Source organism: Agelaius tricolor, unplaced genomic scaffold, assembly GCF_023055355.1.
Source record: "Agelaius tricolor isolate 1412-34295 unplaced genomic scaffold, bAgeTri1.0.p SCAF_4, whole genome shotgun sequence".
Lineage (NCBI taxonomy): Eukaryota > Metazoa > Chordata > Aves > Passeriformes > Icteridae > Agelaius > Agelaius tricolor.
The window spans coordinates 37,383,264-37,394,895 of record NW_027269264.1 but is presented as its reverse complement, the minus strand read 5'-3'; the positions used below and the strand labels follow the sequence as shown (position 1 = coordinate 37,394,895).

Sequence of the window (11,632 nt, the reverse complement as noted above, 5' to 3'; positions counted from 1 at the left end):
ATGCCCAGCTTCAAGGTGGGCAGGGTGGGCGCGGCGAGGCGAGGTCTCCTCTTGGTACTCTTTGCAGAGAGTCAGAATCACTGCAAGAGAAATCAGACAGAACACAATGGATTGAGGGATGCGGCTGTAGCAGCGGGGCTCTGCAGCAGGGTGTACGTGAAGCAAGACCGGCTCACAGTGTGCTCATAGTAGCTTTATAAAAAGGTGTGTCACTACTACACATTGTAGGACAGGCGAATCAGGTACCAATGTACCGTCAAAAGGCTTTAAAATAGGAGATTACTTATTTTCTTTATAATGAACACTAGCTCTAAACCCCAGAAACCCGGTGTGAAAGAAGACTTGTAGTCAATTCTAGGCAGACTAGACAAATTAACATAATTGCTTTTATTTTGGCCTCTCCGTTTTTCTAAAGGACTGCATTTGATAGGAAGCACTGAAATAGTTGGAGGGTACGTTGTGGTAAAGAGAATGGAGCTGAATTTCAGCATGAAATGGAAAAGATGGTTGCCTCACATGGTCTTTTGAGAAATGATAGTCATGTGCTTACTGCACAAAGTGTACAGTTTTTGTCCTATTTCACAGCCTTTGTTAATTTCAAATTAGGATTGAGGGGTGTTAGCAGATAGAAAATAGGTTTCAGAATATTTTCTTTTCTTTCCTGCTCCTGCTGCTGTTGAAAATCAAGTGATTTATTTTCTGGTGCTAAATAAAGTGCACATCTATTTTTCCTTTCCTAATTTACATTTACATTCCTTTTTTTTACCATCATTTTCACTCTTTTCACTCTGTCTTTGTCTAAAAGATTTTTCCATCAAAAAGAACACAAGAAGGGTTTTTTAATTTTTTTATACAAAAGGTTTATCTTTGGTTGCAGTTTACAGCTGGACAATGAAGATACCTCCTTCTTAAGTAAAAACCAGTAAAATGGGGAATGGTTGCTGCACTTCATTATTTGTGATTTTTTTTTTTTTCTCAAGTCTTCATTTCAGTGTGCCCAAATAATTGTTTCATGAAAGACAGTATTCTTGAGTGTGTCATAGTGACCTCTCAACTTTCAAAAGTTAAGGAGCTTGTCACAGAAATCTTGAATAGGTTCTGTCCTAACTTCTATTTTTCCTGAGGGCATCTTAACACGACATAAAAATGACCGTTCTTAGCAAGTGTCAAGTACTATGCCTTATATTAAATAAAATGATGTTAGGGTTTGATTCTTTTGGTTAAAATAGACAGCTTTGCAGAAGGAGGCTTTTTCCAATTAATTTTTTTTCCCGTTCAGATTCAAAAGATTTAAAGATGTACATTTAATGTGATAAAATACATGGGAAAAAAACTGGCTAGATAATTAAGCATTGAAGTCTGATTAATTTATGAGGATACTCCTATATATGAAAAGAATAAAAGAAAACACACTGATTTAAGTAATTTTATTGTTCTAAAAAAATTCTTGAATTCGTGAGTTCTGGGGTGTTTCTTTGAAAATCTTCAAAATTGGGTTTTGAGTATGAAAATCCATGTACATGAGTGAGACAGGTACCAACATACTGCACTATATACACAATATAATGAAAGAAAGTGGAAAGAAACTGTGAACACTGTCCTTTCTCTTGCTGAGGAAGAAAACCAGCAAGAAACTGAGGTTGGGAAAAGGCAGAAGGAAGAATGACACTGGGGGACAAAGAAATGGGAAGAACTTCTATAGTAATTTTCCTATTTCATACTTACAACAATAATATATCTGTTTCTTTCATTGAAGTATCAGGTCCAAGACCTCAGAAATGGCAAAGGCCAGACAAGACATTTGGGACATTTTTTGTCTTTCCCTGTGATCTGTGGACTGCACAAACTCTCCTGTGTATTGCAGCAGCAATTTTTCCTGTGGTCAAAAGCAACAGCTACCACCTTTCTAACCACAGCAGGCTTCTGAAGAGCAGTTTGTCTATTAGATGGAATTTACAGAACAAAATTATTTCCTGGACTGGGTGAGACAAAACTGTTGAGCTGGCAAGCATTTGTGAACTTTATTTGACCCATGGAGCACCAGTCAGACCATGCTAAACAATGTTGTTAATGTATTTTGAGGACATACCTGTTCTGTCATTCTCACTATAAAGCAAGAAAAGCCTGGCTTGGAAAGATTTCTTTAGAATAGTTTGGGTTACTTGGAAAGTCTAACCACTGTTCAGCAGGAGTCAGGGTAAGGTACCTTAGAAAACATGTAAAATAATATGTACATCTAGTATTATCTTTTCAGAACAGTCTAGGAATTAGGGACTTCTAGCAAAAAACTGGTTTTTTCATATGATCTTCTATAAAAATCTGTCCAGGAATACCTTTTTATATTGAAACTGCCTCCTAAAACTCTTGCTGGTTATGTTGAAAGTTACAGGTTAAAAATTGATCCTTGTTCATTCTATCCATCCTCTTTATGATTATTTAGATATTTGGAATATTTCTTCAGTTGTGCTTTATTCTGTGATTTTTTTTTCCCACTCCAAAGAATCCCAGTCTAGTTAGTATTTGTACTTTGACTGGAGTCCATTGCTCAATGCAGCTGATTGTTTCTAAGCCTTCATTATTTCTAAGTCATCATGACTTGGTAGAACAGAAAAAGGTTTTAGCCAGTGGGAGAACAGAAGATGAGAGAGTTTAACTGTTCAGATGATCAGAAATGCATGTATTATGCATGTAGCATGAATTTCTGCACTTTGTTCTATTCCATCTCTACTAAATCCTATCATTTCTTTCTTTGCAGCTGCTTCTTTGTTGTTTTTTCTGTTGAACTGTTTTGTCTCCAGAATGATTAGATGTCTCACAACTCCTCCTGTGTATGTAAAGTCAGAAGTGTGTGACATTTATTAAGATTAAAATTCACTTTGTGTTAGTGGTTTTAAACTTTTCTGTGTTGTGACATTCTTTTTCATCTCTTTGTGGCTGCCTTTAGTACACTGCCTTGTCATGGGTAAATAATCATTAGTAAATTTTGTGACTTTATTAATCCCAGCTTTTTGTAGATTATGTATAAAGACATGAAAGAATACAGAGCCCTGCATGGAACCTTCCAGGCTTCCACAGGTCACACAGTTCCATTCAGAAAAATAAGCAGCCATTTTTACCAGCCTAATTTTTATAACCATTTACCTGCAAGAGGACCTACCTTCTCATCCCACAACAACATCGTTTCTTTAGGACCTTTTGGTCAATGATCTGTAGAAATAAAATAGATTATATTAACTGAACTATAGATTTTTGAGTCTGAATTTTTCTCTGAAGAGGAGACTCTTTTTTGGTAAATGTTGTCTGTGTTTAGAGAAGGTGAGGTGAGTATGGTGGTGGTTTTACTTGTTTCTGAGCAAAATATTACTGGGCACTTGTGTTTTTCGTACCATCTCTAACAGACACTTTTTATTTCTTCAGTGGAAAGTTAAATAAGCAAAGTTGTTTGCCATATTAATTGTTGTGAAACAATATTTCACATAACCTGTAACCAGCCTGTGAAGCACAGTGTTACTAAATCACTTTTCACTCAAAAGCCAGAGAAGAAAGCAGGCTCCATTTTCTTCCTAATTTGTGGTGTTGAGCAAGCTGTTTGGGATTTTGGAAGCACTGAAGTGAACATGGCGTGTTCATAATGCACTGTCTGCCCAAGGAGATAGGAAGACTGACTTAAGGTGGTAAGCAAGTAAGGCAGAGTAGGTCATTATCTGCTGTGAAGACACAGAGTTTTTTGACTTGTTAGAGATGGCAAGGGAACATTTCTCATTGCTTTGACTGTATGAGACAAGATTAGTGAGAAGCCAAAGCATATTTCCATGGAAGGGGCTGTACTGATTAGCACTGGCTATCAATCAGAGAAAGCGTTTACAAACTCCCAGTATTTTTCTCTGTCCTGCAGTACCAGCTCTTTTACAGATAGAGTCAACAAGCTGTTTCTCATGCGTTAACTAGTTGCATTCAACTACTGAGCTATCCTGGGAGTGTGTTGTTTGCACTAAACAGCCTGCATTTGCTGTTTATGGCTCTCATGATGGAAATACACATGTTTATGCAGAAGCATCTGAGAGAGCTGTAGGACCTTAAAACCAATTTTTTTCCCACTGTGTTTCCACAATTGACCTGACAGTAGAACCAAACAATAAGACAACCTCAGTTAATGCCTTGTGCCTCAGACTCAGTATAGTACAATTACTGTGTGCAAGTGTTGGTAAGAATATTCTTTCCTGAGATCGTGCAAGCGAGTTACTTTGGTGGAGGTTTGCTGTGACACGCAATGGATACAGTTCACAGAATGCTGTGGAACCTAAATTAGTAGTACTAGTAATTTGTGGTTTGGTTTTTAGGGTATGTTGGGGTTTTTTTATTTGGTTCATTGGTTGTTGGGTTTTGTTCTGTTTTTTTCCCTAAAACCATGGATACCATAATTTTAGAGATCAGGCACTGCAGAAACCATACCCTAGCATTTCTGTGTGTTCTACTGCAGACTACTGTGTGGAAATCACCTCCTTATATGAAAGCCAATCAGACCACTTTCCAAATTCCTTTTGTTTAAAGACTGTTGGAGGAAACAGGGAGAAGAAATAAGTAAGTTGTGTCATGTTTGAGTACACTGGTTTAGTTCCTACTTAAGGTCTGGGCTTTTTGTTAGCTGCCATAGAGCACCTTTTCAGTTAGTTTTCTGATGTTAATTCTGTTGGAAAACCAGTAAACATTTGTCAGATAGTAAAGTCATGAGCACTGAGGGTAATGAATGTATTAATAAAGGTTTTTAAAGGTTTGTGTGACTTGTAGGTTTTTTTGACTTGCTCATTTAGACTGGAAGGGCTAAAAGTACAGTTAATGTTGACTGTACAGTGAACTCAGGCGCAGAGAATTTCTTTTTTCTGAAAGGTGTGAAAAAATTAAGGTTTAGTGTCAAAAGCTGCTAGGTTTTCTGTTTCTTCAAATGCAGCTTTAAAAATCAGTTTCTAATGGCCATTATGGGACTTAAAATTAGGAAGTACTAAACATGCTATCGTTTTGCTACAGTAAGATATGTCTGTGCCAAACACAGTTATGACACAGAGCCAAATACTTTTCCAAGGAAAATGGCCCAGGAATTCAAGGCATGTATTCACTGTTGCATATACTGTTAAGAGCCAGACAGATGAGAGGACTGAGAAGTGAAATGGAAAAAGGACTTCATATGTGTTTGTCTAGCAGGAAGAAGTGATATATTGAAGGGTTTTAGTTTCATTCCTTTGGCTTAGCTGAAATAATGTTGCCCTGTGATTAACTTTGAGCCATGTAACTCTGCTGGTTCTGTCTTGGATTTTTTTTTTCCTGTTGTTGTTTTACCCTGTACCACCCAGTTATCTTATTTTGGTTGATTTTGTCATTGCTTTTCTATAAGATACACAGTCAACACAGTCAGTTCTTGTCTAAAGTTGTGCATCAAAACTGAAAGTAATATGAAAGTATATTTTAAATTCAAGCAAAAACTAAGGATCTCTAAATAATATGAATATTTTAGCCTGTTAAATTTTTATAAAGCTCATCCTGTGAAACAGACCAATGGTACTGTACGTTTTATTAGATGCTGTTGAATTGACATTTGGTTTTGAAATCCTTTTAATTTCATTTAATTTTTTTAAAAATTCCATTTCATGTGTGGCTTGACTGTTAAAAAGTTTACTTAAACCATGCCTGTCTGCTGTCATTTCTATATATTTGGTACCATTTGACTCTGACTTCCAGAGAAATACTGATGTATGGCATGGTACTCAAGTACCAAATAGCTTGTCCTGAGGCAAACTGTCAGGTTTTATTATTGCCTATTATTAGTAGGGTGTGTCTAGTTTTTTGTTTTTCATTTTGGTGAGGCCGCTAGGTGGAGTCAGAACCTTGAGCCCCTGTGGGTATTGATTTGCAGGTATCTAGTGGGTACAGTCTTCAGATACACAGTGCTGCTTTCCAGCATGCAGCACTGCTTCTCCTGCAGCCTGGAAGACCAGGAAGTGTTGTTTAGCTAAGATATGCTGTTTCAAAAAATAGAAAGACCAAAATGTTTCTCTCGAATTTGAACTCCAGCATTTTTCATACTGTATGTTGCTGATTGAAATAGTTGTTTATGGCATTAGTTGTGATTTGCAAATCCGATCTTACTCATATCCGTAGGAATGTCCTCTGAAGGTCCAGCAAGAAAGACTTAATTGTATTTATTTGTATTAGAATATTTAAGAACTTGACTAAATAATCTGAATTTGCTCTTTCTCTCTCTCTCACACACACACACAGCCCTCTGTCTTTCTCTCTTTTTGAAATCTTGGCTCTCACTTCACTTTCTGAAGCTGTTATTCTCTTTTGTCAGGAGACTATACAGTTTTCCATTCTGCATGAATCCAATGTACCCTGATTTTTGTGTGGCTACATGGAACTGTCAAATGTATTTGCGAGTACAATAAATTGGTCTGTATATATTTTTCCCAAAAATACGTTAGTTCATTTACTTCACTCTGTAAAATTATACTTGTCATTGTAACTAATACTGTTCAAGTGAAGATTAATTTGAAAACTGAAAGTGCCATTAAAAAGTCTTTGATGGAATTAAAACTATCATTTTGTAATCAGACTTAAATGGGATAGCAGGCTTAAATTTTGACTGTATTATATAATGATTCTCAGTAGTAGGAGCATCTTGGCTTTTGTCTGTATTTTCTAAAGCTGGTGCTGTGTCTCCCTGCTGCTTCTTCACAGATTGTGGCTTTCTTGTTTTATTTTAACAGTGTTAATGGAACATGCTAACAAAAGGCTGCTTGACACACATTTCAGTCATGGAAAATGTTTCTAAGCAAAACCAGACTTACATAAATGTTTAAGATATTGCGCAAGTTAAAAATAAGTCTGTAAATTCAATTGCATTGTTTGTCTTTGCAGCAGTTATGGTGGCCACTGTATTGCTGTAATGGAGTATTATAAAGGTTCTTCTCCTTTGTAAAATTAAATCAAATTTCTATTGTCCAGAAGCAGCAAGTAATCAAATTGTAGATTTTTTGGTGAAAGAAATTACCTGGCATTCTGCAATTATTGCAGCCTGCAATTTAGAAGCTTTGCTTTCTTCTTTAAAAACCTTTTTTAGAAGTAGCTACTAAGTTTTTAAGTGTTATTCAACTTACTCTGCTTTTGGTAGAAAATACCATTCTTAGTGCTTCTGAGATTGGCAGATTAGCTGGTTTCACAAATTATGTTTTCACCATAATTTGTAAAAACAGCTGTGTCTGTAATAATCTTTGTTATAACTGAAAGTCCAAATGAAGCCTTTGTTCTGATGTTCTCCTAAATGGATGAAGCACTGCACAAATGCATAAAATATTTCAGTCGGCCCTGTATGTCATTCCATTGGCATTATTAGATGCCATGGGGATCACCCCAGAAAAAAGCCAGTGCAAGTTGTCAATAGAGGCCAGTTAGATATTTACTACAAAAATGCAATATAAATAAAGTTGTGTTAATTTTGAAGGACCTGAAATGCAGGAACTGGAAGGGCATTTGGGGTGATCAAATGTAGTCCCATGCTACCTTAGGTAACCAAGTAACCTAATACATTTTATAAGCCAGTCAAGCACCATGTTATAAATAGACTTGCTGGGACTTACTGGACATCTCTTTCAGAGTCTCACTGCTCTGATGCTTATATATGTCTGTTGCAATTCCAGCTTTCATGTATTCCTGACCAATTTAGTCTAATTTGTTCTTATGCCTGTATTGCCTCTTTGCATCAATAGCTCTTTTTACTTTAGGACATTAAAGTGGTATGCTTAATGACAGCAATCATCTTGAGACTCTCTTTGCTAGACTAAATTCATGATTTTGTAAGTGTTTCTGGCAGTAGTGAAAATTTAGGTTGCTGCTGACACTTTTTACTTTACTGACATTTTGTTTAGGCCAACACAGCTGTTTTGAAGTCACTCATCAAAAGGGCAATTACCTGGCAAAAAGCTGTCACCCCTGGATGTTTTTGGTCCACTTTATTTTTCACTTATATGCTGTCCTGAATATTTTCTAAGTATGACTGTAGCCAACAGTTGTGCTGATGCCATTGATGGAGTGAAGTACAGAGGCAGAAATGAGCAACAGAGGAAGGAACACTGACAGAAATGTCTTAAGGCAGTGCTGTTGCTGGATGTGAGCCTTAACCCAGGCTTGTTCTCTAGTGTTCTGCTCTACACCAGAGAAAACTGAGTGTGATAGCTGAAGCAGCTTGAACCAAACAGTTCAGGCATTAGCAACAGCCTATGCAAGGCAACATCTTTCCATCTAATTTAAACTGAATCAACTTTTGATTGCTCAGTGCAAGCAGTAGTTGGGCGTTCTGTAATGTTGGTGCTGTTTACCAAAAGCAAGTCTAAAATAATATTTGTACCTGCTTGGTTCAGTGTTTGAAGAAAACTCTTCGCTGTTGCATCTGGTTCTTAGAATTATTAATAGAACTTATATTCCAGTTATATATCTGGGAAGTTAAAGGTTCCCTCAGTGATACAACTTCATTTTTTGATCTGCATAAATGCCTGCATCTTCCTATCAACAGAACAAACAAGGTATCAGCATTTCAAAACTGGGCAGTCCTGTGTTTTCCTGTTTCTAACAGGTAGTGAACAACTTGCTGGTATTTATGCCAATAATTTTTACAGCTCTCAAATTTATAGGTATATGTCTTAATTAAGCTAACCAATATACTAAGAAAATCGGGTGGCATCTTTTTTCAGTATTTAAAAATAGTGTTTTCTGGTAATCTGAAACCCTACATTCCAGTTCATGAACTTCAGTTCAGTCCAACTTTAATTATTAATAAATCTTATTGCACACACTGAAATTGATGTAATATGTTGGTGCTGTGACTGTTTTAGTGTTTGCAGATATGCAGTTGGTCAGAGGCAGGGCTGTATTGTCTAAATTTCTAGGTGAAGATACTGAATGACTGAAAGCAATAGGTTCTCTTTAAAAATAATATCTGCTTAGTATCCTTCACTTTAGCATACTTTTTGTTACTCAGGCTGTTGTTTTCCTTTGACTCCACTTTACTTTTATTTTGACTTCAGTGTGAAACACTGTGTAGTCTTCCTCATGTTCTTGGGTGTGGGTGGTGTGGGGTAGAGTTCAGAGCCATGAGCCTATTTCTGAGGAGCTTCCCTTTACCTCCCAAGAGGTTTTACCAGACCTTTGTAGCAATGTGTGAAAAACTAGATACAGGGCAGTCCACTGAGAATCTGTTTGTGACTTAATGAAGTACTGTTCTTTAATGGATTTGTAGATTCAGGGTAGATTTCAGTAGATTTTGGGGATGGGAAACAAATGCATTCTGAGAATCTTATTACTTAAGCTTTTGCTTTCATGACAGCAGCTTAATTTATCCTAAACTTTTATCTGAAAGTCAAAGTTTCAGTAGTCCAGTGGAGAAGTTACTAAAGCCCTAGTGCCAAAACTCAATTTGTATCAGAGAAGAAGAACAGAGGTGGAACAAACGTTCTTTATTCACACTTCATTTTCAAAGTGAAATTGTCAATAATCTGGACACAGATCTTCCTGTATGCCACTAAAGGGAAAAATAAACAACTTACCTACATCGGAATGGAAAGATCTGAAGAATCTGTAGTAATAAGGAAAATAAAGTTTCAACATAAAGCATAGGTAGAAATGTTGTCTTTTGTTTTTGTCTTGCATCAAATAATTTTGGTTAGGCTATTTCTGGAGAAATTCTATTATAGAATTGTAAGACTTTTGACAAAAAGTTTTGCCTTCCTTCAAACAGAAGACCTGCATGCAGCCTTCTCAGTTTGTTGGCATTTCATTCTTCTGCTTTGTTATGCCTTCAGGCTAAAATTGGCTGTCTTTTATGCATGTTCCCTGCATTGTATGTCAAAACCTCTCTGTGCACTTTTGCACAGATTTTACAATAAAATCAATACAGGTACAAAGGCTAGTGTTAAGAGAAAAGGTTACTTAATGTAAAACAGTGTGAAGAAAACATCCCTTTATTAGCAAGATCTCTGTGTATTTCTTTAGTTATTGTTGAAAATTTTAAGTTGTCATTATTACCATAACAACATGTGATTTATTTTTTTTTAATTATGTAGCTGAAATAGGAAGACAGATACTAAGTCTCTGACAGTCATGGATCCTCCTGGTAGTATGATAGTAAAAAATGTAGCAAGTTTGACTACTTGAATGCAAGCCTGATTTTAAAGAAGCTGAAATACAGTTGATTAGAACTGTAGTTGATAGATTATTAATACATAAATCATAGTAAAGGAATGTATCTCTTCTGGTAAAAGAGTGAAACTGCCTATTTAAAATCCAACACAATTGAAGGAATAAATTTGCAGATGAGTAGCAACTAGGTTTCCTCCCATGCTGATTATGTCGAAAAATCCTGCATAAATATAAAATTATTTGCTATTATGAATACAATCAAGTGATGTTTTTATGTCTTATTTTGTGCAACTTTGCAGTTATTGTTCTTTGTCATCTACAAATCACTATGTGGGTTTTATTCTTTACTTCAAAAATGTTGGTACTATCTATTTCTGTAGAGTTCCAGTAACTGCAGTGCTGTTTTCCTTAGAAGATTGAGTCATAATTTAATCTGTATGGTTTTGTCAATACCAAATTTTTTGTCCCTGTTTGCACTTAGTCATACTCTAAATAAAAAAGATAGAAGACAGATTTATTTTAAAATTGGACTTAATTGATAAAGATAACAGCTCTAAAAAAGACTTTGTTCCTCCTTCTAAAAATATTCTGATGCTGGTTTTTTAATCTTTACTGTAAAGTGTCTCTTGAACTGGAATCTTGCTATGTAAAGATAATTTTTATACTTTCAGGTCCATTGGGCCACGGCTTGTGTTGAGAATGACATTAGGAGCAGAAATTACTAGCCAGCTCAAGGCTTCTTCATACATAGCAGCAGGGCGAAACCTTTTGAGATGGGACCTGTCACCAGAGGAAATTAGAACAAGAACAGAAGAACTTATCAGGAAGACAAAACATGTATATGACAGCATTGGGATGCTTGAAATTGAAGAAGTAACACATGAAAATACCATACGGGCTTTGGCAGATATAGAAGTGGAATATGCAGGTTAGCATGTGTTTTCTATATTTCTTTGCATAAGGCATTCCATCTGCACATAAGGAAGCACTGAGAAGAAATAGTTGTTGCTTCCAATTTTGATCCCTGCTGTTCTTGTGTGGAATGTGTAGAGGCCTCTCGAGAGTCCATAATCTTTCAGGACCTCCCGGAGGCCTGCATTAGTCACCTGTTCTGGTTTTGCATGTAAAGTGCCACACAGTTACATTTCCAGCCCTGTGCAGCTGCCAGGGGACACGGCAGCAGTGAGGGCTGCAGTGTCTGTGGTATGTGTCATGCATTACACGTGGTAAGCAGTGCTTTTTTCAGACACTGCAGATCTGACACAAGCAAGTTGAATGGAGTAATGGAAACGTTGCTAAACTGCTAGGGGAGAAAATGTGATGGTGAGGAAATTTTGAATGTGCTATTGAAAGAAGACTTCTTTACTTGGCTCACATTTAAATTGTGGCCTCTGAGGTCTTGAAAAATCCAGGGAGATATTGGTCATGCAGTCACATCTAGATTAGT

General features: G+C 36.5%; 1 protein-coding gene across 3 annotated transcripts in view; it reads left to right on the top strand.

Moving 5' to 3' along the window:
• NLN (neurolysin) overlaps positions 1-11,632 on the top strand; it is a 37,763-nt gene that overhangs the window by 505 nt on the left and 25,626 nt on the right. Inside the window, exons 2-3 of one of the 3 annotated variants that reach the window (XM_071425316.1) lie at positions 68-204; positions 10,857-11,113. In XM_071425316.1, coding sequence (XP_071281417.1) covers positions 10,885-11,113 — 229 coding nt within the window. In that variant the 5' untranslated portion in view covers positions 68-204; positions 10,857-10,884. Of the gene's footprint in view, positions 1-67; positions 205-1,756; positions 1,983-10,856; positions 11,114-11,632 lie in introns of all 3 variants that reach the window. The other 2 variants (XM_071425317.1, XM_071425315.1) reach the window with 2 other exon arrangements.